Source organism: Fusarium graminearum, chromosome 3, assembly GCF_000240135.3.
Source record: "Fusarium graminearum PH-1 chromosome 3, whole genome shotgun sequence".
Classification (NCBI taxonomy): domain Eukaryota; kingdom Fungi; phylum Ascomycota; class Sordariomycetes; order Hypocreales; family Nectriaceae; genus Fusarium; species Fusarium graminearum.
In genome coordinates, this window is record NC_026476.1 from 3,509,291 (window position 1) to 3,530,236 (window position 20,946).

The window sequence follows — 20,946 nt, forward strand, 5'->3', positions numbered from 1 at the left end:
ATCTTTTACATCTCCACATTCTTTTCCACTATCGTATTAAGAAACAAGATGAGCACACCGCGTACGCTAGCGCTGCCTTCGAGTAGCTTACCGCCTCTCTTCACCCTTGCCAAACAAGCAGAGTCTGATATCTTCAATGCTCTTCATTACTTGGCCACCATATACTGCCCATTATCGTTCCCTGTTTCTATCGAACTGGATGAAACGAAGCATGTTGTTGCTGAACCGGTGGACTCGGGATATACATCCGGAAACGAAGACGATGAGCCTGCTCCAACACCAACCAGTATCCGAGCAGATCCTTATGAGAAATCCTTCACAGAAAGATGGTTGACTGGCTTTTTATCCCGAGCCGAGGGCTTGGAGATTTTTACTTCGGAAGAAAGTAGCCAGCGTGCTCTGGACCAGGCAGCATATATCTTCGAATCACTCTTTGCAAGCACCTTGGACGAAGATGATCAGAACTCGCCATTCTTGCGACAGTTTTCTTTCGACACAAATGATAGTCAAGGAGACAAGAAGAACATTTCAGTGCAGTTGAACGACGGACTCGCGGGAACGAATGACTCGGACTTTGAAGATGTGGGCCTTCAGAGTTGGGGTGCTTCCATCGTCTTTTCCGACATGTTGTGCGCGACTCCAGAACGATTTGGTCTCACAGATCTTTCTCTTACAACACATAATCGGATTATCGAGCTTGGTGCGGGCACTGGGCTTGTGAGTCTCGTTCTCGGAAAGTTGATTCCAACGTTGGGTGTAACGGATTCCAGGATCATCGCTACCGACTATCACCCATCTGTTCTTGAAAATCTGCAATCCAACATAGACATCAACCACTTTGACGATTCGTCAGTTGTTGAAACCAGCTGTCTTGACTGGGCAGACTTTTCACTCGATGCTCCTTTCGATGTGCCTGCTGGTATGCTTTTCGCAACAGATGTGGTGTACGCTCCCGAGCACGCCCGCTGGCTACGCGACTGTGCTACACAACTTCTTTCTGACGAAGGAGTTTTCTGGCTACTGGTTACTATAAGACCCAATGGAAAATTTGCAGGCATTGGAGATACCGTTGAGGCCGCTTTTACAGCAGACGAAAGACCTTGTGGGAAGGGCGGTAAGAGACTTGATATTCTCGAGAGGCAGAAATTGGATAAACGAAGTGGTGTTGGAAGAGGAGACGAGAGTCATTATGAGCTTTTTAGAATTGGCTGGGCTCAGACGAACGCATAGAAAGATTTAGACTAGACAAAAGGTATAGACTAGACATGATAGACAAGGGAAACATGATAGATTAGATGATTCGCACGATAGATATAACGTTAGACTAGACACGAATACATGGCCACACAACGCAAATATGTCAACTACTAATCTAGTAATATAGTATAGAACCAAGACCCTTTCTAGATGTGTATAATAAAATATAGCAAACAAAAGGAGGAAAATGCTAAATGTTTATACGAACAACAGGGAAACAAATAACCTCTAGACAACTTCGTCTACGTATCCTTCTTCTCGGCCTTCTCCACAGCAGCCGCAGCAGCAATTCTCTTCTTGGCCATGGTGTTGAAAAACGTACCCAGGCAGAAACCCACCAAACTAAAGAACGGCGCAAACATCTCCTTGGGCACAAACAAGTTTGCAAAGGTCAGCAATATGGGGTGCAGCGCGCACATTCCCTTTGTCATGGGAACCAGCCCAGCGCGCACTGCACCGCGGACTTGGTCGGTTGTCTTGGCGCCGGCGATGATGGCCATGGAAGCGAGATAGACTGTGTTTTGGATAGGGAAGAACTACAAAATCAGTCTCTGTGGGATATGCGTCAGTAGAGCGGGTAGTTACGTACGAAAATCACGGTGATGAGCTGCTGGAGTAGAATCTTGCCCGGCAGTTGCTTCTGGACCATGGTGTTGAGGAAATGCGTTAGCGGCGCGGCGACGCAAGCCCCGTAAAAAGCCATCTTGGGAACGCGCGATGTGATTGCTGGGCCGTAGCCTGGACGGGCATAGGCAAAGTACGATGCTACAATTTCAGTCAAGGCTGATAACGAGCCTTGGGTGAACATTTTTGTGCGGAGGGGCTTTAGTTGGAGTTGTTGGAGGTAAGCCTGTAATATGAGTATTTGTTCTGTACTGGACAATGATAAACAGAACTCACAGCCAGGAGGGCTTTTGGGTCAATGGCGCTTTTTCCATTTTGTGTGCTTGTTAGGGACGACATTTTGTTGATTGTGTTTTGTTGTGAGTTGACTATAATGTGATGTGAGTGAATTGTGGTGAGATGGATGAAATGTGTTGTTATTGTTTGATGACGATAGGAGGTGAAGGGTGAAGGATGAAAGTACAAGATGCCTGAGGCAGACAATCCAATCAAATCAGCCGTATATATCAGCCGCGGTCCTCGGCCCGAGCTTCCCCGCTTGATGGAGATTACTAAGTCGGGAATAACTGCAATATATTGACAAGTTTATATCAATATTGAATAGGTACTGAATTACAATAGTTAATGGAACTTGGGCAACTACATGTATAGAAGGCTGTGGTGATGTCAACTTTATTGGAGAAGGGAGGCAACGTGCCTTGGTCAACTGTCGAATCTCGGCCGAGTGTGGAGATACACAATAAATTACGGATCCGGGGAAACGTGGAGAAACGGGGTAAACTCTAGTATTACAAGATACCTCGGTACATGGTACAGATGTTGTCTTTATTGAATGGACAGGCAACACCAAGGTCAGTGGTAACAATGACAGAATATTACAATATATTTAAAGATGGAACTTTATGCATATCCTTCTCGAAAATCCAAGAATTAGAGCTCTGAATATACCATCACAGACAACGAATATGTCAACACATTCGGCACTGTAATGGAACGAATCGTATAAAAAAGGTCGTGTTGCCAAGTATGAACGTTCTGCTTAGCCACAGTCTTGGCTTTCATGCCCTCGTCCTATAAACAAGCTTACTTGACTGGATGGCTTATCGGCGGAAGTTTATTATTTTGCTCATCAACGATCGGAGCTCGGTATTATTTCAGAAAGTAGATGACAGTTGAGCAATGAGATCCACATCTTTTGGATATCCACAGTGTCAGTCAGCCATTGTTCTTCCTCGTCGTAGTGAGAACGTTTATAATTACCAACGCACTTCTATTTCTCTATCGTTGATCTAGTCTACGTGCTCGAAGGACCACCCTTTCCACAAGTCTCTTTCAGCAACCACTCCTTCCATCCCTCATCCTTGAGAATATATCTAACCCTCGCCTCTAACCACTCCGTGTTTCCCCAGAATCCCCATGACGCCTGGAATCTACACCAATCCACAAGCGCACACTCCCAGTGCCTCACAAACGTATCCCATTCATAATCAAACGTCTTCTTGTCAGCAGGTCGGCGAGAAAGCAATGTCTCCTGATACAAGTACAACAAAGTCTCTTCGCCACGGTCCATGGCCATCTCGTGTGGAATCGATGGGTTGTCGGTCAGCATGTCCAGCGGGACAGAACATGTGAATAGCTTGGCTAGATCACAAACACCAAGACCTAAACCAACATACTGAAAATCGAAGAAGCAGACATCTTCACCAGACTCGGTAGTGAAGAGGTTTTCGGACTTGACGTCGCCGTGGATCAACGTCTCAAAGGGCCGACCGGTAGGAATCAAGAACTCGGCTACTAGTTCGGCGATTGACTTGTCTGATCCTTGAAAGGGCGTGCAAAAGGCCTCGGACCATTCAGAGTACGTATCGACAGCAAGTGAATTGTACTCGCTGCGTCGAGTGGCGAGATAAGTGTAGCCGCCATTGAGCCACAACTTAGTCCCTCCGGTTTGGGTCTCTCGTCTCTTGAACTCGTCCACTGGTGGGAGGAGATACTCATCGAGATTCGGGGGCAGTGACTTCCATGAGCTACTGTGAAACCTGGCCAACCACTCCAGCGCAGACTGTGCCTGTCTCGGTCCAAGAACGGATCTCTTACCACCTTCGACTGGATAGTGGACTCTCAAATCTGTGAGGATCGTAGCGGTAAGATCCTTCAGCTCACCGCCCTCATGTTTCGATTTCCAGCTCGACGTCAAGCAGTGCGCCACGGCTGTGTCCTCTTCCAAGTGCGGAGCAACATGTTCGTAGAAATACTGCTCCACATCGTAACTCAAAATCTTTCTCAGATGTCCTTCGTCAGTCGGACCTGGAGGTGGAGAAATGAGTTTGAGGATGAGAAAGAACGTGTTGTTTGATCCTTTTCCGTGGGCGAGATGACGGACAGCGGCTGCGGCTTTAGAATCGGCTGGTCTTGCGGTGATGGCACAGATGTGGCCGTATCCAGCCCACAGTGTTTGTAGTTCTTTGATGGAGGTGATTTCGAGTCCAAGGGGCTCAAGGAGCACCTCGGCTACTCGTTTGAAACTGGCCATTTTGGGTTATGTGGGTGAGGTGATAATCAGTGAGTGTCTTTGAAAGATGTTGTGCTACGTCATTGAGGAATTGAACGGGCCGGAATATCATTTCGGATGTGTAGGAGCGGGTCTGTCAGTCCTGTAATTGAATTTGTCTCTCAAGTACAGTACAGAGTACCTAGGTATGGACAACTGTCATGAGAAAGGATCAAACATTGGAGTGTCGGCAACCTCAATCTGGAATTCGCCGACTTTGACCAAAGTATTTTCATACAAACAATGCCTCGATTGTCTCCTTGCGGGTCATTTCCGAGCAAAATCTGACAGGAACTACATATTAGCGAGATTGCTACGTAGGGCTGAATAGCTCCATCCTGTTAAACTCGGCGGTGAATATGTCACTTATGCTTAAATCATGAATTCCAAGGCAGTGCACTCTACCTATGACGGGTCTTTGCATATGTTTGACCTCTCTTTCGCATGCCAAGACGGGTTGCCTCTTACCAGAAGATCTATTCCCCTGCGAGGAACATTCCGAAAAGTCAGCCATGTGCAAGGATGCGGCGTAGCTTAAGTATAATCGTCCCAAAAGGGGTCTAACGAAGCGCTGCAATTCCGCTGGAAAAAAACATGCCCAAGGATTGCTATTCGCTGGGTGAGACGAATGTCACTAAGAGCAAGGCTGAGTTTGCCAAGCAGGGGTATCACAGTGGCGTCGCAGGGAACATGGCATTGTGTTATTGGCCAAGAATGTTTTAAAGGATCTGACGGATGAGAACACAAAACAACCCTAATTTCCTAGTTTTCTGTCTGCCGTTGTTTATATAGCTAGCCTCTTTTCTTCTTCAGGCCAAGTCTTCAAACAGCAACTCTACCTCATCAACCATCCTCACACTTGATCAACTCTGCTCAACAAACACACAAGCACCATGAAGTCGTCAATCCCTCTCACTCTTCTCAGCTTGGCTCCATACATGGCTGAAGCCCAAAAGAGTACCACCAAGTACAGCAGCACAACCGTCTTTATCCCCCCTGTAAAGACTGGTTCTGCGACAAACATCTACGCCTCCATCATCACATCAGACGACAGCAGCACAGAATACCTTCTCGGCTGCCAGACAGCGCTTCATGCGTCAACATACTCCTGCGACAATGACTTTTCAGGCATTACCTACACCCGCTACAAGTCCAGCATGGACGTCAAGTTTGGTGTGACGTCGTTTGGGTGTGAAACAGGCAATGACCGAGCTATCTGCGCTACCAAGACTGCCACAGGGGATGCAGAGACGAGAACTCTTGCATCATCTGAGAGCTCGCTTTGGATGACGGCCATCACGTTCGTTGATGTCAAGAAGAGAAAGACAACTTCTACCCAGGCAAAAGAGACTGGTTCATCAAGTCCTAAGCTGTGTAAGCGAAAGGTTCGCGATCATGCCAATAGCGGAAGCGATAGTGGAAGCGACAGTGGAAGTGGCAGTGGAAGTGGTAGCGGTAGTGGCACTGGTAGTGGTAGCACCAGTAGTGGCGATACTGATGCTGACGCTGATGGAGATTCTGGATCAACTACCAACAAGAAGCCTCACAACAACAACGACGACGACAAAGACTGCTCAGCTGCTTCAGTCGCATCGCTGAGTTGGGCTGCCTTGGCCATGGGTCTTGGAGGTTACCTTGGGTTGAATCTGGCATAGATGTGTTTGTTTGCGCGGATGTTTAATTTTCTTCACTTTTGGGCCACGAACTCTCCATCTCCTAGATTAACATATCAAGTTGTTTCGGGCGAGTTACAGATTGCGATTAGCGTATAACATTTCATAATCATAATTCTATTCTCATATGGTTATATATACTGACATTCCTCGTATACTTTGACGATGCAGGCAGCTTTGGTCAATGATCCAGTAATCTAGATTTGGGGATTATTCCGGTTTCATATGATGACGAGTACTCCTAGGGTAACCTTGCATATTGTACATAGTTATAGTTTACCATAATCGTGAGAATAACCCAGCTAACTGATACTAAACTGAACACTCAGTGAAGTAATAATCAGCTATTGGGTATACACACCATGGATTCCTCGCGAATAAAAACAAGGCTCATCCTCTGCTTCATTTAACAATTTGTCTTAAGTTTTTCAGTCTTCTTCTCGCCCACTCCAAGCAAAACCTCACAAGCACCTTCAACTTGGCCTGCATCAGACGTGAACTCCTCGATCCGTCTGTATATCCCAGCTTCATACTCTTCGAATCGAGCTTTTGCTTGGTGGATACCAGGGAGGATCGATCCTGCAATTCGTCTCCACAAGCTCTGTTTCGATTCTTTATCTTTATCAATGTCATCTGACGACTGTATCCGAAATGTCTTCTTCCTACAGCATACTGGCTCTTCAGCTCCATCTTTTTGTATAACACTAGTTTCTCCATTGGAGCCTTTGATGAAAAAGGTATGCATGCTTGTTATCTTGGCTGTCGTAGGGGATATAAGGGCAGCAGCCACAGTTGATAGTGCGGAGACGGTAAGTGCATACAAGTAAGTTCTCAATAAAAGAATCATACTAGCCATAGCTTTGGCCTAATACAATTAGTCATCATCACGAGACTGAGGTGGGTAAAGTTTCAACTGACTTTTCTGAATCATTACATAAATTCACCTTGGTTGAACCTGCATCTGTATTGGAACTGTAGCATTACTGTGGAAGAGACACAAGGATCCGTGCTTTACATTGCCTAGGTAACTAACCCTGTCTGAAGAATTCAGGTATTTTCCGTCAGGAAGAGTCACGAGACACAATCTCTCAACCTTTCGTTACATTAGACCAATCAGGCTGTCCGGTGATGTTGCTGTCTGACTACTCCTCGACGGTACTCTCAAAACTGTCAGCACTTGGCTCTGTAGGCGTCATTTCATGTCTAACTAGGACTGCTACCAACTTGACTTTGTCTCAATTATAACCCATCTTCAGCATTTGAGAGGAACTGCCATCATAAAGTTGCCAATTACAATAGAATACAGCACTCATCAATTCTGCTATCATGTGGCAAATCTCACTTAGACCAAAACGCCAAGTCTACGATCATCGATCCGGACCCGTCTTCCCCAGAAAACCCTTTGATGATCGCTTGGCATTCATCTCTACCAGGGGTTTGAAGCGATCTACATACATATGCATGTCCCACATACATCGATCTACGATGATTTTTGACATTTGATAACAAACATGGACGTGTGTTGACTTGAATGAGATATCAATCTGTTATTTGAGAAGTGGTGTCAGGACAATTGTAGTGACCAATCTGCTAGTCACCATCCTCTGTCTAACAGAACGGCCTGCTATAATCCGAACTTCCACCCGTTGAATGTCTTATCAATTGTTATCGAGTATGGTTAACAGCTAGGTGATGCTAATCAGAGTTGTTCAATTCACAGCCACGTCAATTCGAACAGAGTAAAAGGAAGCATGAGGATGCGCTTCATCACAAGCCAACCCTACAGTTCAATTAACTATGGACAACAGCATCTATCGTGAGAAACCAAGTTATATGTGTTTGAGTTATAGAAGACAGAATAGGTGGTGCCAAGGAGCTATTGGGCAAGGTTACGGAGGTATAAATCAGCCTTCCCTTATCAAACTTGCAGGCGATACTCTTATATGCGCTCATAACGATGTGACGTCCAGAGTCTTCAGTAGAGGACGGCCAAAGAAATGAACCTTTTATGCTATGCAATATAAGCGATTGATGGCCGTTCACCTTTGAAGACTGGCCTCGCGCAAGACCGAAGCGAAATTATTACATGTCGTCAAAATACCTCGGTCGTTGGTTTAAACCTCCGACTATCTTAGTCAAAGTAAGCTTATCTCAACCCACGACAGCATCACCTCATTTCCCCGACTTGATGTTTGACACTGCATATCCCCACGGGGCATACTCAAGAAAAACAACACGTCAAGCGGGTCAAGATGACATGACTCTCATCTCACCCACAAACGAATTCCCCAGATGGACAATTAATCGCAATCTACTCGAGATACGCGTCCAATGCACATCATCACCGGCTTTCCAAAAGCGGACATCCGCAGATACACAGTCCCAACCAACAGACCATCCAAACCAGCCGCTAGCAAAAGAGCGGTAGAGACAAAAATGCCACCTTGTGTGTCACTGCAAAGCGCGCGCCATGACTAAGTAAACAATTCCTCCAAAGGGCCTGGAAATGTGGATCTTCGGGGTAATGGCAGCGGACCCGATTAAAAGCGGGATGTTGGATCTCCAGTTTAAATTTATACTGTTGCCTGTCACGACTGCAAAACAACAAGGGAAACAAGGAAGGGATCAACAGTATTTCTTGTGGAGTCTCCACAGGGTTTTATGCAGTTGAGACTTTCAGGGTTCTTTGAACCTGACATGAGAAGCAGGTCGGAGAAGATCGGATTGAAGAATCTTTGTAAATTACAGATATCTTCAGCGGGTGTAGTTAAGTGTGTTATATGAACAATCACAGCCAATAGCAAGAAATGTATGCAGAACTTCTATTGAGTCTATCCAACTCTATAATGCTCAAAACATCTATACTATATATCTAATCTCCTGCTAAGAGAAAGAAGTCTAAACAAGGGTATCTTAATAAAAAATGCCGTTTCCTTACAGAAACCCCAGCCATGTAACAACTCAAGTCATTCAAGACTTCTCAGAGTTGAACCCGGACTCGTCGCGAACAGTGCCGCTCTCCTCGCCTGGCTTCTCCATCATACCTCCACGACCAGCCTCGTCGACCAGTCCAAGACGGATAGCCTCGCGCTCGACCTCCTCTTGAGTAAGGAAGGGGAGCTCCTTGGCAGCCTTGACATACGAGATCTGCTCGACGAAACCCTTGGCGAAGATGATGTCGATCTCCTCGAGAGAACGGTTGGCAGTCTGCAATTTATTAGTGTCTGTTCCTGCAGATTGTATTGAGTAGAGTAACATACCTCGGGGTAGAACCAGTACAGGATGGGGAAGAAGGTGGCGTTGGCACAACCGAAGAAAAGATAGGTTCCCCAGTGGATGTTGGAGATCATGATGGGAACAATCATGACAATGACAAAGTTGAACAGCCAGTTAGTGCAAGTAGACGTAGCGTTGGCCTTGCCACGGGTCTTGAGGGGGTTGATCTCGGCGGGATACAACCAGGGAAGAGGCAACCAGGTAGCACCGAACGAAGCAATGTATGTGAACAATCCAGCGATAGCACCCTTGGAGATTTGAGGCGCGTTGTTACCAGGGTCGCTACCACCGGGAATCAAGAATCCCATGGTCAAGAACATGGAAAGCATCTGTCCAGCGGTACCAATAAGCAGCAACTTGCGACGGCCAACACGCTCAATGAGGAACCAAGAAGATGTCGCAAAGATGGAGTAGACAATCATGTTAACGCCACCAAGCAGAAGAGCAAAGTTCTTATCGCCAAAGATGTCGGTGCACAGAATAGGGAAGTAGTAGATAACAGCGTTGCAGCCACCGACCTGCTGCATGAATTGAGAGCCAGCGCCGAGAAGCATGCGACGGAAGTGCTGTGTCTTTCCACCGGTGAACAGAGCCTTGACGGGGGTGCTCTTCTGAGCAGCGAAACCAGAAGCACGGATGGAGTCGACAACTCTGTCGCGCTCAGCACGGGTCTCGTCACTGTCAATCTCAAAGCCTCGGATGGCGGCGATGACCTTTTCGGCTTCTTCGTGGCGGTCGTGAGTGAGCAACCAGCGGGGTGACTCGGGGAGCCAGACCATGCCGAGGCAGACGACAAGACCGAAAACGACCTGGAAGGCAATGGGAAAACGCCAGGTGAGGTCCTGGGGACCGTAGGAGCAGCCGTAGTCGATCCAGTAGGCGATGAGGGTACCAAAGGCAATGATACCACCTTCGATACAAATAAGAAGACCTCTGTTGGAGGTGGTGGAACACTCAGCCTGGTAGGTAGGGATAGTAGAAGTGTTGATACCGTTACCGACACCGGTGATTGTTCTACCAACGATGAGCTGAGCAAGAGCAGAGTGGCCCTTCATGGCGGTGATTTGGATGATGACACCGAGAATCATGATCCAACCGCCCAAGATCATAGCCCTTCTACGGCCGAGCAGATCACCGATCCAGAGAATGAACATGGCACCGAGCAGACATCCAATCTCGTAGATGGCAGTGACAAAGCCCTGCATGGTGCTGTTCTTTGTCTCGGGGAAGTAGTCATGGAAAGGGTCAGCGTCAATGATTCCAGACATGACACCTTGATCGTAACCGAAGAGGAGGAAACCAGTTGTCGCAACTGTAGAGATGGCCAGGGACAATTTCTTGCCCGTCAGGCCTGCAAAAGTGGGAGGCATGTTGGGTGGTTGTGGTTGTCGCAAGACCAGCTATGCTTGAAACTAGATGCAATGCTAACAAAATGCGAAATAAAAAGCAGCTCTCCCAGGAGCTGTAGTCTATGCACGAAGCGTGGTGACGAGCAGACTAGAGAAGAGGAGGAGACGGGCCTTTATATAGGACAGAGGTCAGGAGAAGGATCAAGGTCAGTGTCCGTACTCGCCCGGGCATCTCCACATGTTAAAGTGACGATCATCCTGGAACAAAGTTAACAAAGTTGGCCGTTGGTAAGAGAAACGACTCCATAGCTAAGAGTCCCTGCACATGTCTCTCGTCTTGTCCTGTCTTGGGTTGCACGACTCCATCGCCATGTGCAAGCAAGCGGAGCCTGGATGAACCCACTGAGTCAAGCCATGCTGTCCAGGCTATTAGCGTCGATAGCACTGTAGAGCCAGCGGCCTCGTAGGGCATTATGGGCATCCTTCACTGCGTCATTCCGTTTCCGTGCCGGTACCCGACTTGTCTTTGTCTTGCCCGCGTTTGTATCACCCCGGGATCTGCCAAGACCGGTAAGAGATCCACGAGCGGAGGATCTCTTTATTCAGTAACACCGAGGGAGTGTGACGTCAGGTAATTTTCGGCAGAAGCGCTTGGAGAATAGTTTTTCGGGAAAGGTTAAAGGTTTTTGGAGAAGAAGCCAGGTACAGTTAGTACTAAAGTACCTGGGTGGTAGGCAGCTTGCAGTGGTGGCGATCTGGTGCGGCAGACATGTCATTGGCTGACTAAAATTCGGCATGTGCGATGCAAGATATCAACTTGTTCAACCTCGGTTTCCATCACCATCTGTTCTTTTTTTTTTTACTGACGATCTCTCCCTGGACAATCTCGCATATGCTCCCCAGAAACGTCTTCTCCAGTTCATACAGTTTATTGCTGCTTAATAATAAAAAAATGGCGAAAAAAAACAGGACCGCGGGGTTCGCTAACCAGCACCCTCCAAAAATCTGGGCCTCAAATCTTGAAGGAACCACTTATTAGTGACGATCCTCTCCTCACAAGGTAAATGGAGCGGACAAGCAGGGGTTCAGCAGTTCCACAGCTTGAAGGATGGTAAGGAACTATTGTCTTGCGGTGGCCCACGGGTGAAAAAAGAGAAGGGGGAGAAAACAGGTATTTTTTGACAAATTCTAAGGTTAATTTGTTTGGTGTGGGGGAAAGGAATTAAAGAGTTTTCTTACATGTCGGGCAACGTCCTTGGCAGGGGTTTACAGTAAGTTTGGAGAAGTGTCATTGGCGGCGCAACGTTGCCTCTGCTCTGGATTGTATTGTACCACTGACCTTGGTTTTGGGTCGGGGTTAGGGTATTGGGGGGACATGTCGTGATAGACTCTGCGTCTGTTGCCAAGTTAGTGATCGATATCGTAGTCTTGATGGCTGATTGTCAATTAATCTCTAGTATGATAGTAAGCTGACATGAATGCCTAGAAATACAAGTTGTTTTTTTGCAGTCTTGGCCAGCGGGAGATCTTCAGCCACAGGGACCTAGCGATTGACTTGGCGATCCAAAACATTGGCATTCACCATCTACAGAGTATCGCTGTTCTGCAATTATTTTGAAGACTTTGTTTAACATTATCACAGCGATAAAACAGTTCTCGTCACTTGAATCATTCCTTACTCAACCTGTCAGGCTTTAAACAAATCTCCCTCCAGCGTCAGCTTCCCGCCGATCATTCGTAATTAAACTTCCGATTTTACGGAATCCTTCCCTCTTGTTCTCGGATTACTTGAATAGGTCTTGCGGTCGCTTACTCTAGCCACCATCTCGCATCTCCCTTTGAGCCGCACCGCCAACTGAGCTCTTGTCTAGTAGTAGTACAGAACCCAATCCTTAATCTGTAACGCATCAACACTTGACTAAATATCTGGACCCTTTTCTTGGCTCTCCACTTGTCTTGAAGCATCAATTACAATCCTACGGATAACTTTGCCGCCTGGCCTCTTGGCGAACCGCGTCTAGGCGGGCATAGTGAGGGTTTACCATGCGCCAATTTGTTTATCTGTGGATATTCGCCAAGAGGACGAGTTGACGAACAATAGCAATATTCTCAACTCATACGATGTTATCCATAAAGCCAAGAAATTAATTACTGAATAAAGTCTTCATTGTTACATCCATTACTCGAGTCTCCTCATTGTCGTTAAATGTAACATGCGACCCAGTATTCTCCATCTCGCGGGGTCTCCAGTGCGGGATACGTTTGACCGAGCGTTTGACCGAGAAAAAAAGAGGTCCCCTACCTCTCCTTCTCCAGATTCTCGTTAAAATATTCTGACGAGAGTTTTTTGGGTCTGGGGGATTGACGTGAGAAGCTGGGGAAAATTGCCACCAAAGAGGCGAGAATTAAAATTGATCTACAATGCTTTGGACAAAAAATTGTGAGAATGGTCATTAGACAGAAGACCATTGATTAATTCATCTGAAAATAAAATAATTGAGGGAATAGTAGTAACAAACTACATTGATTGCGACCGTGGATACTGTTGGCAATCACCTCGCAAACTGAGCAGATTTGTCTAAGTAAGTGACAAAGTCAAGGCAAACAGAATGTATGTGAATTAAATAATTTGATGTACATAGAGGAAGACAATTCTCTCTCTAGGGCTTAATTTTCTTTCCTTGGATATATATTTAATGTCCGCTCTTGCTCTGGTTTTGTCACAGTATACTATCACCAGTATTGTTCTTGATGTGGACGTCGAATTGACAATAGATCGATCAGCCACCATTCAACACTACAATAAATGTCAACCTCATTGATTCAGTACCGCTGGCTGCCATGACCTACAATATATTTTGACAAGAAGGATATATACAAATAACAACACCTGTTCAATCCAGCAGACCTCAATGGTTGCTGAATGCGCGACAATGGTACAATGAAGAGCCCAAGATGCTCGCTTCCTCGGTATATATATGTGTGTCGGTCTATTGCAAGAGGCACACGAAGATCTTATTTTACTCTTCATCAAATCTCCTCTTATTGAGTTGTAGAATAACATCCTCATCCTCATTCTCAACGCCAAAACCACAAACATCAACTTCAACACCATCATGTCTCCCTTAATCCCTCGTCGTTCCCCTCCCATTCCTCACGAATTTGACAGCTTCCCTCTCCCCCCCTTCTTCTCCTGCTCTTCCTCCTGCTGCTCTGCCCAACCAGACCAGCCCTCAACTAAACATTCTCACCATCGTTGACCACGCCGTCGTGATCCACTCTGGAGGGAAGTGGAAGGTTATCAACATGGACCCCCAGGCCCCAGGAAAACATCGCCTGGCAGATCCCTCACAGCAACCACTGGCTTGCCAGAATCAACTGTCAACAGGCCAACGCCGAGCTTCTCAGCATGGTCCGCCCCGCTGAAGGAAACAACATCAAGCGATGCTATCTGAGCCATGATGAAGGTGATGGCAACGTGTCCGTCATCATCTGCAAGATCCGTATCACTGAGCAGGGGCGGGTTCAGTATCTTCCTGAAGGTGTTCGGCCTGAGAGGGTAGAACAATTCATTCCCTGGTTGGCGATGTTCATGGGCTTTGACTCGCTTCACGTGCCGTGTGGGCGCTGCGGTTGCCCCTTGGCATGAATTGGGATCTTGAGAGTGGAATTTCGACGACATCTGCAGCGATTTCTGCTTCCTATTAGTACCTTAGTAGTAGTTTGGGAAATTGAAAGGCTTCTTTTTATGGAAGGAATCATGGGTGCCTACCTTACTAGTTAGTTGTCCAAACTGCCCGGCGACTGGATGGCAGTGCAGCTGGCCATCACTCCTTACTCATCAATGCAAACATTCACCACAAGCAATAGACAAATAATTTGTTGCCCGCTTCCTTTTCCAATCTGTCTGTTAATTAATGCTTCGTCTCCTTCCAAGTGCCTTGTCTCTTCCAATTCTGCATTCCCATCTCTATATCTTCACTCGGGCAATACTCGCCTGCAATCACGTCCACCTCTCATCTCACGACATCATCATCGCCATCGCCATCGTCAACATGTCGGAGCGAACTTCCGATGATAATGTCACTGCCCACGATGAGAATTCTCCTGCCTCCGACAGTGCCTCCTCTACCTCTAGTCACTCGGACTGTAGGTCCTCTACCTCCAGCGGCTCCGACGGCGAGTTTCCGTCCGACCCAGACGAATGTCGTCACCTTGGCCATATCGAAGCTATTCCCTACGGTCACAACCGCAACGTTCGAATCATCCGCCGCGCCCGCGTAGCCATTGAAGAAGATAATTGGTTCGTTATGAACTGGAACTTTTACGGCCCCAAAGTCGACATTTGCTACAGAATCCCAGGTCCCAAGAATACATGGATCGCCAGAATCAGCAGCCGCGTAAACGAGGGAGAGCTCCTACGCATTGTCGGGCATCACTCTTCCCAAGAGCAGCAGAGATGGGATCGAGTTCACTACATCACATCTGAGAGTCACATGGGAGAAGACGCCGTGTCGTTCATCGTCGAGTGTGTCAAGAGGACGGCTACAGGACGGCTCTTTCATAAAGCAACTGGGCCCGAGAAGATCCCTGCGCTTCAGCAAAGGATGGGATTTCAAGTTATCGAGGTTTAAGGAAGGATGGGCCTGTGGTTTGCTGAGGCAAGGATGGACTGGGGGTTGAGAATTGCTTGATCTTAAATTATGTTTGACTTCGATATTCCGCTCTCATATACGGTGGAGCATCAAGGGAATTGAGATTGAGCTTCGTACCTAGGTACTGTTACGACACATGGCTGGTTAAAGCTAGGGACTTAGAGCAGTACAGACGAAATCATTAGTCCATTCTTAGGCCATACATACACTAAGTGACCTAATATTTATATCAACCACTAAATCAGTACCGGTTTCTATGTAACCTACCTGCCTACCTACCTACCTAGGTAGGTAGGTACTAAGGCAAAGACTCTCCTGACGCTACATATCATCACTTGGCTCATCCCTGTACTACCCTAGTAGGTTGTGACAACCCTTTATGTATTAAATCTTTAGACCACCTTAACGAGGTAAAGCAACTCCATCCAAGGCAGCTGTGCTTCCAGGGAAGTCACAGACGACATTGATCAAGGCACGAATCTTACTCCAAGCTTCGCCGCCCTGTTCACAAACATTAACAACAACATTATCATCATCACGCTCGTTATCGTCAACACATTCGCTAGAGAATATATCTACGACACGCAAAATGTCCTCTTCAATCCCGCAACTGGCGTGGTACCTGCTTGCTATGTCATACAAATCCGAAGGATACCTGATCATATACATTACACCGTACAAGAGGCTACCTGGTCCATATTGGCGCACTCTTCCAGTTGATATGTTCAAGAGAGGTGTCGGTGCCGTTTCCTACGTTATGCGTGATAGTATACAGAAAGAGATTGACGACCTGGAAGAATACTTGTTCAGTGACAACAAAGCAGAGGTGAAAGGCTGGTGGCGTGAGATCAAGAGTGCACAGAAATGGTTATACGTCATGTATCCCGTGGGGTATGCTTTTTAATGAACCTCTGGCTTGGGACCTTTACTTACGACGATAGATTCGACACCAGCAAGATTGACCCTAAGTACTGGGGCTCACCTGATGATCCCAACATGACCTGTTCACGGATGAGACTATTGGAAATCCAGAGAAACTTGTTCAAGTTGATCTTCAAGGCCAATACACAGGACGACGAACTACAAGCCAAGGTGTTCACGGCAGTACAAAAGGCAGTGCAAGAGATTAAGGAATTCGAGGCGGGGGCTGCAGATAGCAATAACCAAGCAGACAACAACAGTCAATACAGCGAGGCATAGATATTGCAGGCCAATACACAGTGTTTTTACATCTTGGTGCACTTTTGTTATGCACGAGTGATGTAGATCCGTTTGTTTTTTGTGATGCTGATGATGGAGATGATAAGGACATGGAGGTTATATATCTGTTATGTAGGTACCGAAAGCTCAACGGGGATGTGTCTCGGTGGGATGATCAAGTCCAATGGTGGTGACCTTGCAGAATAGAAACCATTCAAGAGGACTAGAATACTAACAAAACAAACTAGATGGGTTTCTGTACTATCTCATCGGATCAATCTCTAAACATAGTAACACTTGGCACCTCTTTGTTACGCCAAAAGCGCATGGTGCTCCAGGCTTTATTCCTACCGCCTGCGGGATGAAGAACAAAGAAAGGGCACATCTCCCCGAAAGTTGAATGAGAAAGACATGAGATTATAGAAGTTCTTGGTACAATAGAAAACGACTAGGAAAATGAGGCAGAGTGTCGATTGAGAGGTGAAGCGGTGGTCGTGGGATTAAGACACGAGCGAGTGATGGTGCACCGAGTCAGAGAACTGGACAGACTCGAACAATACATCATGCCTCGCTTCTTTAGTCAACTAGTCTCACGCTTTCATGTTCTCAGGGTGGTTTATATGTTGGGGCCTTTTACGTGTCTGCCTTTAAGCTCCTCGAGTCAATCTTGTCCTCCAGTACTAATCATAAATCCCTCTATAATTCGGCATTTGTCTTCACTTATACCGGGTCAGTGTACAAAGAACTCCGGTTCCCATACTTGGATCTTGTGCTCATCACCATACACCTCATCAAAGAACCTTCCAACCGTGCACAAGCTCTAACGTTCGTTGCCCGAAATAACAACAATCTCCAAGATCTCACATACCCTAAGGCTATCAAGATGACTATATGAACCCACTACTCAACTCGACCAGCTCGCTTGGCTCGACTCACTCAACTCAACTTAATTAACAAGTCAATCATCATGAAGTTCATCTTTGTATCCCTCTTCTCCCTTGGTCTCGCCGTTGCGACGCCTCCAGAACCTGTCATCCTCAAACCGCTTCCCGACAAGGCCAATTCAGGATGCTACCACTAGTTCGTCCTCCCTATTCTATCACCACTTGTCCTAGGATATATACTGACATTTCTCCAGCACAATCTCAAAGAAAGGTCGCTGCTGCCTTCCCTACATCTGCGCCTGCAAAGATGGTAAGTCACATACAATCCCCTGTGTCATGATCATGTCACTGACCAACTCAAGGTAACTTTTACCTCTTCAACGACGAAGCATGGGTAAAGACCTCCAACGGATGCAATCCTCCATGGGGACTTCTAGGAAAGTCACTGGAGGATATCCCTGGATATTGCTGCAAGGGGTGGAAAGCACCCAAACCGAAGCTTGACTGGTAGACCTTTGCTGGACATTCAATGTGAATCATCTTGCTGTTGTGGTGTTTTCTCTTTCTTTACTCTTTATTTGGTCGAGTTCTATGCTTGATGCGATCTCATCTTTTCTGTCTCTTCTTCTCTGATACGTCAGGTCATGTTTCATCTATAGATCCTTTACTTCTTCTTCTCCCTTGGTAGCTTTACAACTCTCAATACCAACAGCAATACTCTCCATCTCAATCGCACTCCCAATGAACGGCCCAACAGTATGATTCGTATTCACGGGTCCATAGGCAAACCATCCACTAACAGGCTGCGCCGTGACTTTGCCTTTATCTTCAATCCTCTCCACTCCAACATTTCCAGCAAGTATATATACTTCCGTATCAACTCCAGGATGAGGATAATCCTTCAACTTGACTGGCGTTTTTGCGTAGCCCGTAGAAATATCCGATAAAGATAGAGAAATGTACTTTTGCCCGTCCATAACAATACTCCAGTCGGTGGCAAATATACCCATCTGAGGTTCTTCCTTGACAGTTTCTTTCTCTTCGCCGTCTTCCTCCTCGTCATCTTCATCATAAGCCTGCCATGCATCATATCCTCTTCTCCTTCCATTCCTATCAAAAAAGTCAAACCCCGTTATCCAACCGCTGACATCCCATTCGTTTGCTCCCTCGCCGCAAGACCACTGCTTCTTGACTCTCACAATCTGTTCCCAGAACAATTTTATGTCTTCTGCATGTGCATCATCCCACGAATTGACAAATCTCTTCATGATCGGCTTCAGCATCTCTGCAAACAATTCAGGATCAGGGCCGAATTCTTTGAGATAGTCTAGCTTGGCTTCGAGCTTGACCCAGTCTTCTCTCGTGCCTAGTAGCGTGACACTGGGTATACCGCAGACCACCCATCCCTCAAAGTCAAAGAACTGCTTCATAAGACCCATCATGAGTACCGCGGCAGTGACATCGTCTTTGGGGGTGGAAGTGCTAAAGCCGGGCATAATCCAGTCTTTCAACCACGTCGTCTTAACACGTTTGTCAATCTCGTCTCCAAACCCGACAACCATATCATCCCACGTGTTCCCCTCAACGACAATCTTTTCTTTTTCACCCTCATGTTCAACGAATAACCCCCTGACCTTTTCAGAATGGACGCTCATGTAGACATTCATCTGCACAAGTACCTCAAACCAGACTTCTTCAGGCCTCAACACGAGATGCTGATGCTGCGCCCATGCTTCAACAGCGCCTCGTATAAACCCGCCCGAAGAGGGAAATACACGCCCTGCGGAGAAGACATCATTGGAGAACGAGGATGCGAGAAGAGAGGCGGTATACGGGTTTGAGGAGGCAACTTCTTCAGGACAACTTTTTCTGAACAAATCGTCAGCCGAAGTCGCAGCGCCTTGATGAGACAGCGGCAGTGGCGCGACGGGTGAGAGCGGAATGGTGATTGAGGCGGTGACCAAGCCTAGACCTGCCAGCCACAGAAGCATCGTGGAATGATGTCGGAAGGATATTCGGCCAAGGTACATCTCAAATCAGGCCATATGATGTTGTAAGAGTCAAGGATGGTTGAGATTACGGGCCTACCGATCGGACGGTTTGACAATCCCTGCTTTAGCGGCTCCGTTATGCTGGTGGAGTTGGGCTGGGTCGAAACTGGGCCGAATAATGAGGCTCAAGTCTCGTGTTGCATCTGAGTCTATCTCATGATTGTATCTAAGATCATGATATGCATCTGGTTGCCATTAAACTATATATCACATTCGCAGTTGTCATCATCGGGCCATTAGTCTCGATAGGACTGGATCTCCGTTTGTGTCTTATCAAGATAACGGATCTTGCCATACGGTGTGCAACGGGATTATGTCTCGATCGCTTAATCTTATGATGGTAACATGTAATAATAACGACATTCTCACAGATCTTATTTTATCATTTCTCTCAATGCAGGTCATGGAACTAGCCGGGTAAATGCCTCATCTTGCCACGCGCTCATCCAGTCATCAAGTTAGTAATACTTACCTAGCAGACTAGGTGTCGCTTGGCAAGGTACAACGATTCACACTCATCAATAATCATCGCACAATTCAAGAGTAAGTTGAGAAACCGATGTATTCATCGCTATATCAATCTATAAACCAAAGGACTTATGCATATCGAGTCCTAATATCCAATCCTGCGCCATGCTGACAAATGTTGTATCGTAACCTCATAAAACGCCATGCCTCGTAAAAACCAATCTAGTAAATGAACCGAGATAAAAGCATCCAGATTAGTCCTCAGCACTGTCGGCCTGGACACGTTGCACAACGTTGACAAGCTCGGGGAAGATCTTCTCGTTGTCCTGAATGCCGCAAATTTGCTTGACGACATCCTCGGGTCCATTCTCTGACATGATCTTGGCAAGCTCCTTGGACTCCTCGTCGTCGGTAACTTCCTGGAAGCGGAAAGCCATCTCGATGGCATCGAGGAGGTACTTGATGTTCTGTCCGTTCTCAGCGAGCTCGGCAGCAGGGCCGACGAATCGCTCCTTGCGAGAGAGCTTGCGCAGGGGAGCACGGCCAACTCGCTCAACGGCATCTTCCAAGTGGGGGTTGCCGATTCGCTTGATGATCTTCTCGACATAAGCGGCCTGGGCCTCCTCGTCGATCTCGTGCTTGGCGACGATCAGGCTCTTGGTCTCCATGAGAGCACCGCGCACCTCGGCCATGATCTCCTTGTCCTGGAGAGCATCGTAGACAGTACGCTTTCTTCGGTTGTAGCCATGGTAAGCGGCGGTGGCGTGGCCAGTGTTGACGGTGAAGAGCTTGCGCTCGATGAAGGGAGCAAGGTTGTCGACCCAGTTGATGCCCTGGATGTCGGGGATGCCAACGTCCTGGAAGGGGGTGCGGTCAACGACCCAATGGAAGAACTTCTCCAGTGTCACTCGACTCCAGGCCTTGGAGGCTTGCGGGGACGATTCTGTCGATGGCAGAG

General features: G+C 47.0%; 13 protein-coding genes across 13 annotated transcripts; 6 read left to right on the forward strand and 7 right to left on the reverse strand.

Annotated features, from left to right (window-relative positions):
• Positions 1–48: 48 nt before the first annotated feature.
• On the forward strand, positions 49–1,230 carry FGSG_05835 (uncharacterized protein; the record flags this gene model as incomplete). The annotated part of the gene is made up of 1 exon (XM_011326129.1): positions 49–1,230. The coding sequence occupies one exon, from the start codon at positions 49–51 to the stop codon at positions 1,228–1,230; it is 1,182 nt and encodes a 393-aa protein (XP_011324431.1).
• Positions 1,231–1,499: 269 nt separating this feature from the next.
• On the reverse strand, positions 1,500–2,220 carry FGSG_05836 (uncharacterized protein; the record flags this gene model as incomplete). Its single annotated transcript, XM_011326130.1, has 3 exons — positions 1,500–1,793; positions 1,847–2,107; positions 2,158–2,220. The coding sequence occupies 3 exons, from the start codon at positions 2,218–2,220 to the stop codon at positions 1,500–1,502; spliced, it is 618 nt and encodes a 205-aa protein (XP_011324432.1).
• A 955-nt stretch (positions 2,221–3,175) lies between these two features.
• Positions 3,176–4,414, reverse strand: FGSG_05837 (uncharacterized protein; the record flags this gene model as incomplete). The annotated part of the gene is made up of 1 exon (XM_011326131.1): positions 3,176–4,414. The coding sequence occupies one exon, from the start codon at positions 4,412–4,414 to the stop codon at positions 3,176–3,178; it is 1,239 nt and encodes a 412-aa protein (XP_011324433.1).
• Positions 4,415–5,325: 911 nt separating this feature from the next.
• On the forward strand, positions 5,326–6,087 carry FGSG_05838 (uncharacterized protein; the record flags this gene model as incomplete). Its single annotated transcript, XM_011326132.1, has 1 exon — positions 5,326–6,087. The coding sequence occupies one exon, from the start codon at positions 5,326–5,328 to the stop codon at positions 6,085–6,087; it is 762 nt and encodes a 253-aa protein (XP_011324434.1).
• A 424-nt stretch (positions 6,088–6,511) lies between these two features.
• Positions 6,512–6,961, reverse strand: FGSG_12822 (uncharacterized protein; the record flags this gene model as incomplete). The annotated part of the gene is made up of 1 exon (XM_011326133.1): positions 6,512–6,961. The coding sequence occupies one exon, from the start codon at positions 6,959–6,961 to the stop codon at positions 6,512–6,514; it is 450 nt and encodes a 149-aa protein (XP_011324435.1).
• Positions 6,962–8,191: 1,230 nt separating this feature from the next.
• FGSG_12823 (uncharacterized protein) lies at positions 8,192–8,533 on the forward strand (the record flags this gene model as incomplete). Its single annotated transcript, XM_011326134.1, has 1 exon — positions 8,192–8,533. The coding sequence occupies one exon, from the start codon at positions 8,192–8,194 to the stop codon at positions 8,531–8,533; it is 342 nt and encodes a 113-aa protein (XP_011324436.1).
• A 380-nt stretch (positions 8,534–8,913) lies between these two features.
• FGSG_05839 (uncharacterized protein) lies at positions 8,914–10,848 on the reverse strand. Its single transcript, XM_011326135.1, has 2 exons — positions 9,366–10,848; positions 8,914–9,312 (listed from the first exon to the last, which is right to left on the reverse strand). The coding sequence occupies exons 1-2, from the start codon at positions 10,749–10,751 to the stop codon at positions 9,076–9,078; spliced, it is 1,623 nt and encodes a 540-aa protein (XP_011324437.1). The 5' UTR covers positions 10,752–10,848; the 3' UTR covers positions 8,914–9,075.
• Positions 10,849–14,031: 3,183 nt separating this feature from the next.
• FGSG_12824 (uncharacterized protein) lies at positions 14,032–14,412 on the reverse strand (the record flags this gene model as incomplete). The annotated part of the gene is made up of 1 exon (XM_011326136.1): positions 14,032–14,412. One exon carries the CDS (start codon positions 14,410–14,412, stop codon positions 14,032–14,034), a length of 381 nt encoding a protein of 126 aa, XP_011324438.1.
• Positions 14,413–14,785: 373 nt separating this feature from the next.
• On the forward strand, positions 14,786–15,364 carry FGSG_12825 (uncharacterized protein; the record flags this gene model as incomplete). The annotated part of the gene is made up of 1 exon (XM_011326137.1): positions 14,786–15,364. One exon carries the CDS (start codon positions 14,786–14,788, stop codon positions 15,362–15,364), a length of 579 nt encoding a protein of 192 aa, XP_011324439.1.
• Positions 15,365–16,106: 742 nt separating this feature from the next.
• FGSG_12826 (uncharacterized protein) lies at positions 16,107–16,585 on the forward strand (the record flags this gene model as incomplete). The annotated part of the gene is made up of 2 exons (XM_011326138.1): positions 16,107–16,276; positions 16,327–16,585. The coding sequence occupies 2 exons, from the start codon at positions 16,107–16,109 to the stop codon at positions 16,583–16,585; spliced, it is 429 nt and encodes a 142-aa protein (XP_011324440.1).
• Positions 16,586–17,552: 967 nt separating this feature from the next.
• On the forward strand, positions 17,553–17,980 carry FGSG_05841 (uncharacterized protein; the record flags this gene model as incomplete). Its single annotated transcript, XM_011326139.1, has 3 exons — positions 17,553–17,665; positions 17,724–17,779; positions 17,832–17,980. The coding sequence occupies 3 exons, from the start codon at positions 17,553–17,555 to the stop codon at positions 17,978–17,980; spliced, it is 318 nt and encodes a 105-aa protein (XP_011324441.1).
• A 142-nt stretch (positions 17,981–18,122) lies between these two features.
• Positions 18,123–19,460, reverse strand: FGSG_05842 (uncharacterized protein; the record flags this gene model as incomplete). Its single annotated transcript, XM_011326140.1, has 1 exon — positions 18,123–19,460. The coding sequence occupies one exon, from the start codon at positions 19,458–19,460 to the stop codon at positions 18,123–18,125; it is 1,338 nt and encodes a 445-aa protein (XP_011324442.1).
• A 604-nt stretch (positions 19,461–20,064) lies between these two features.
• FGSG_12827 (uncharacterized protein) lies at positions 20,065–20,946 on the reverse strand. Its single transcript, XM_011326141.1, has one exon. The coding sequence runs from the start codon at positions 20,678–20,680 to the stop codon at positions 20,243–20,245; it is 438 nt and encodes a 145-aa protein (XP_011324443.1). The 5' UTR covers positions 20,681–20,946; the 3' UTR covers positions 20,065–20,242.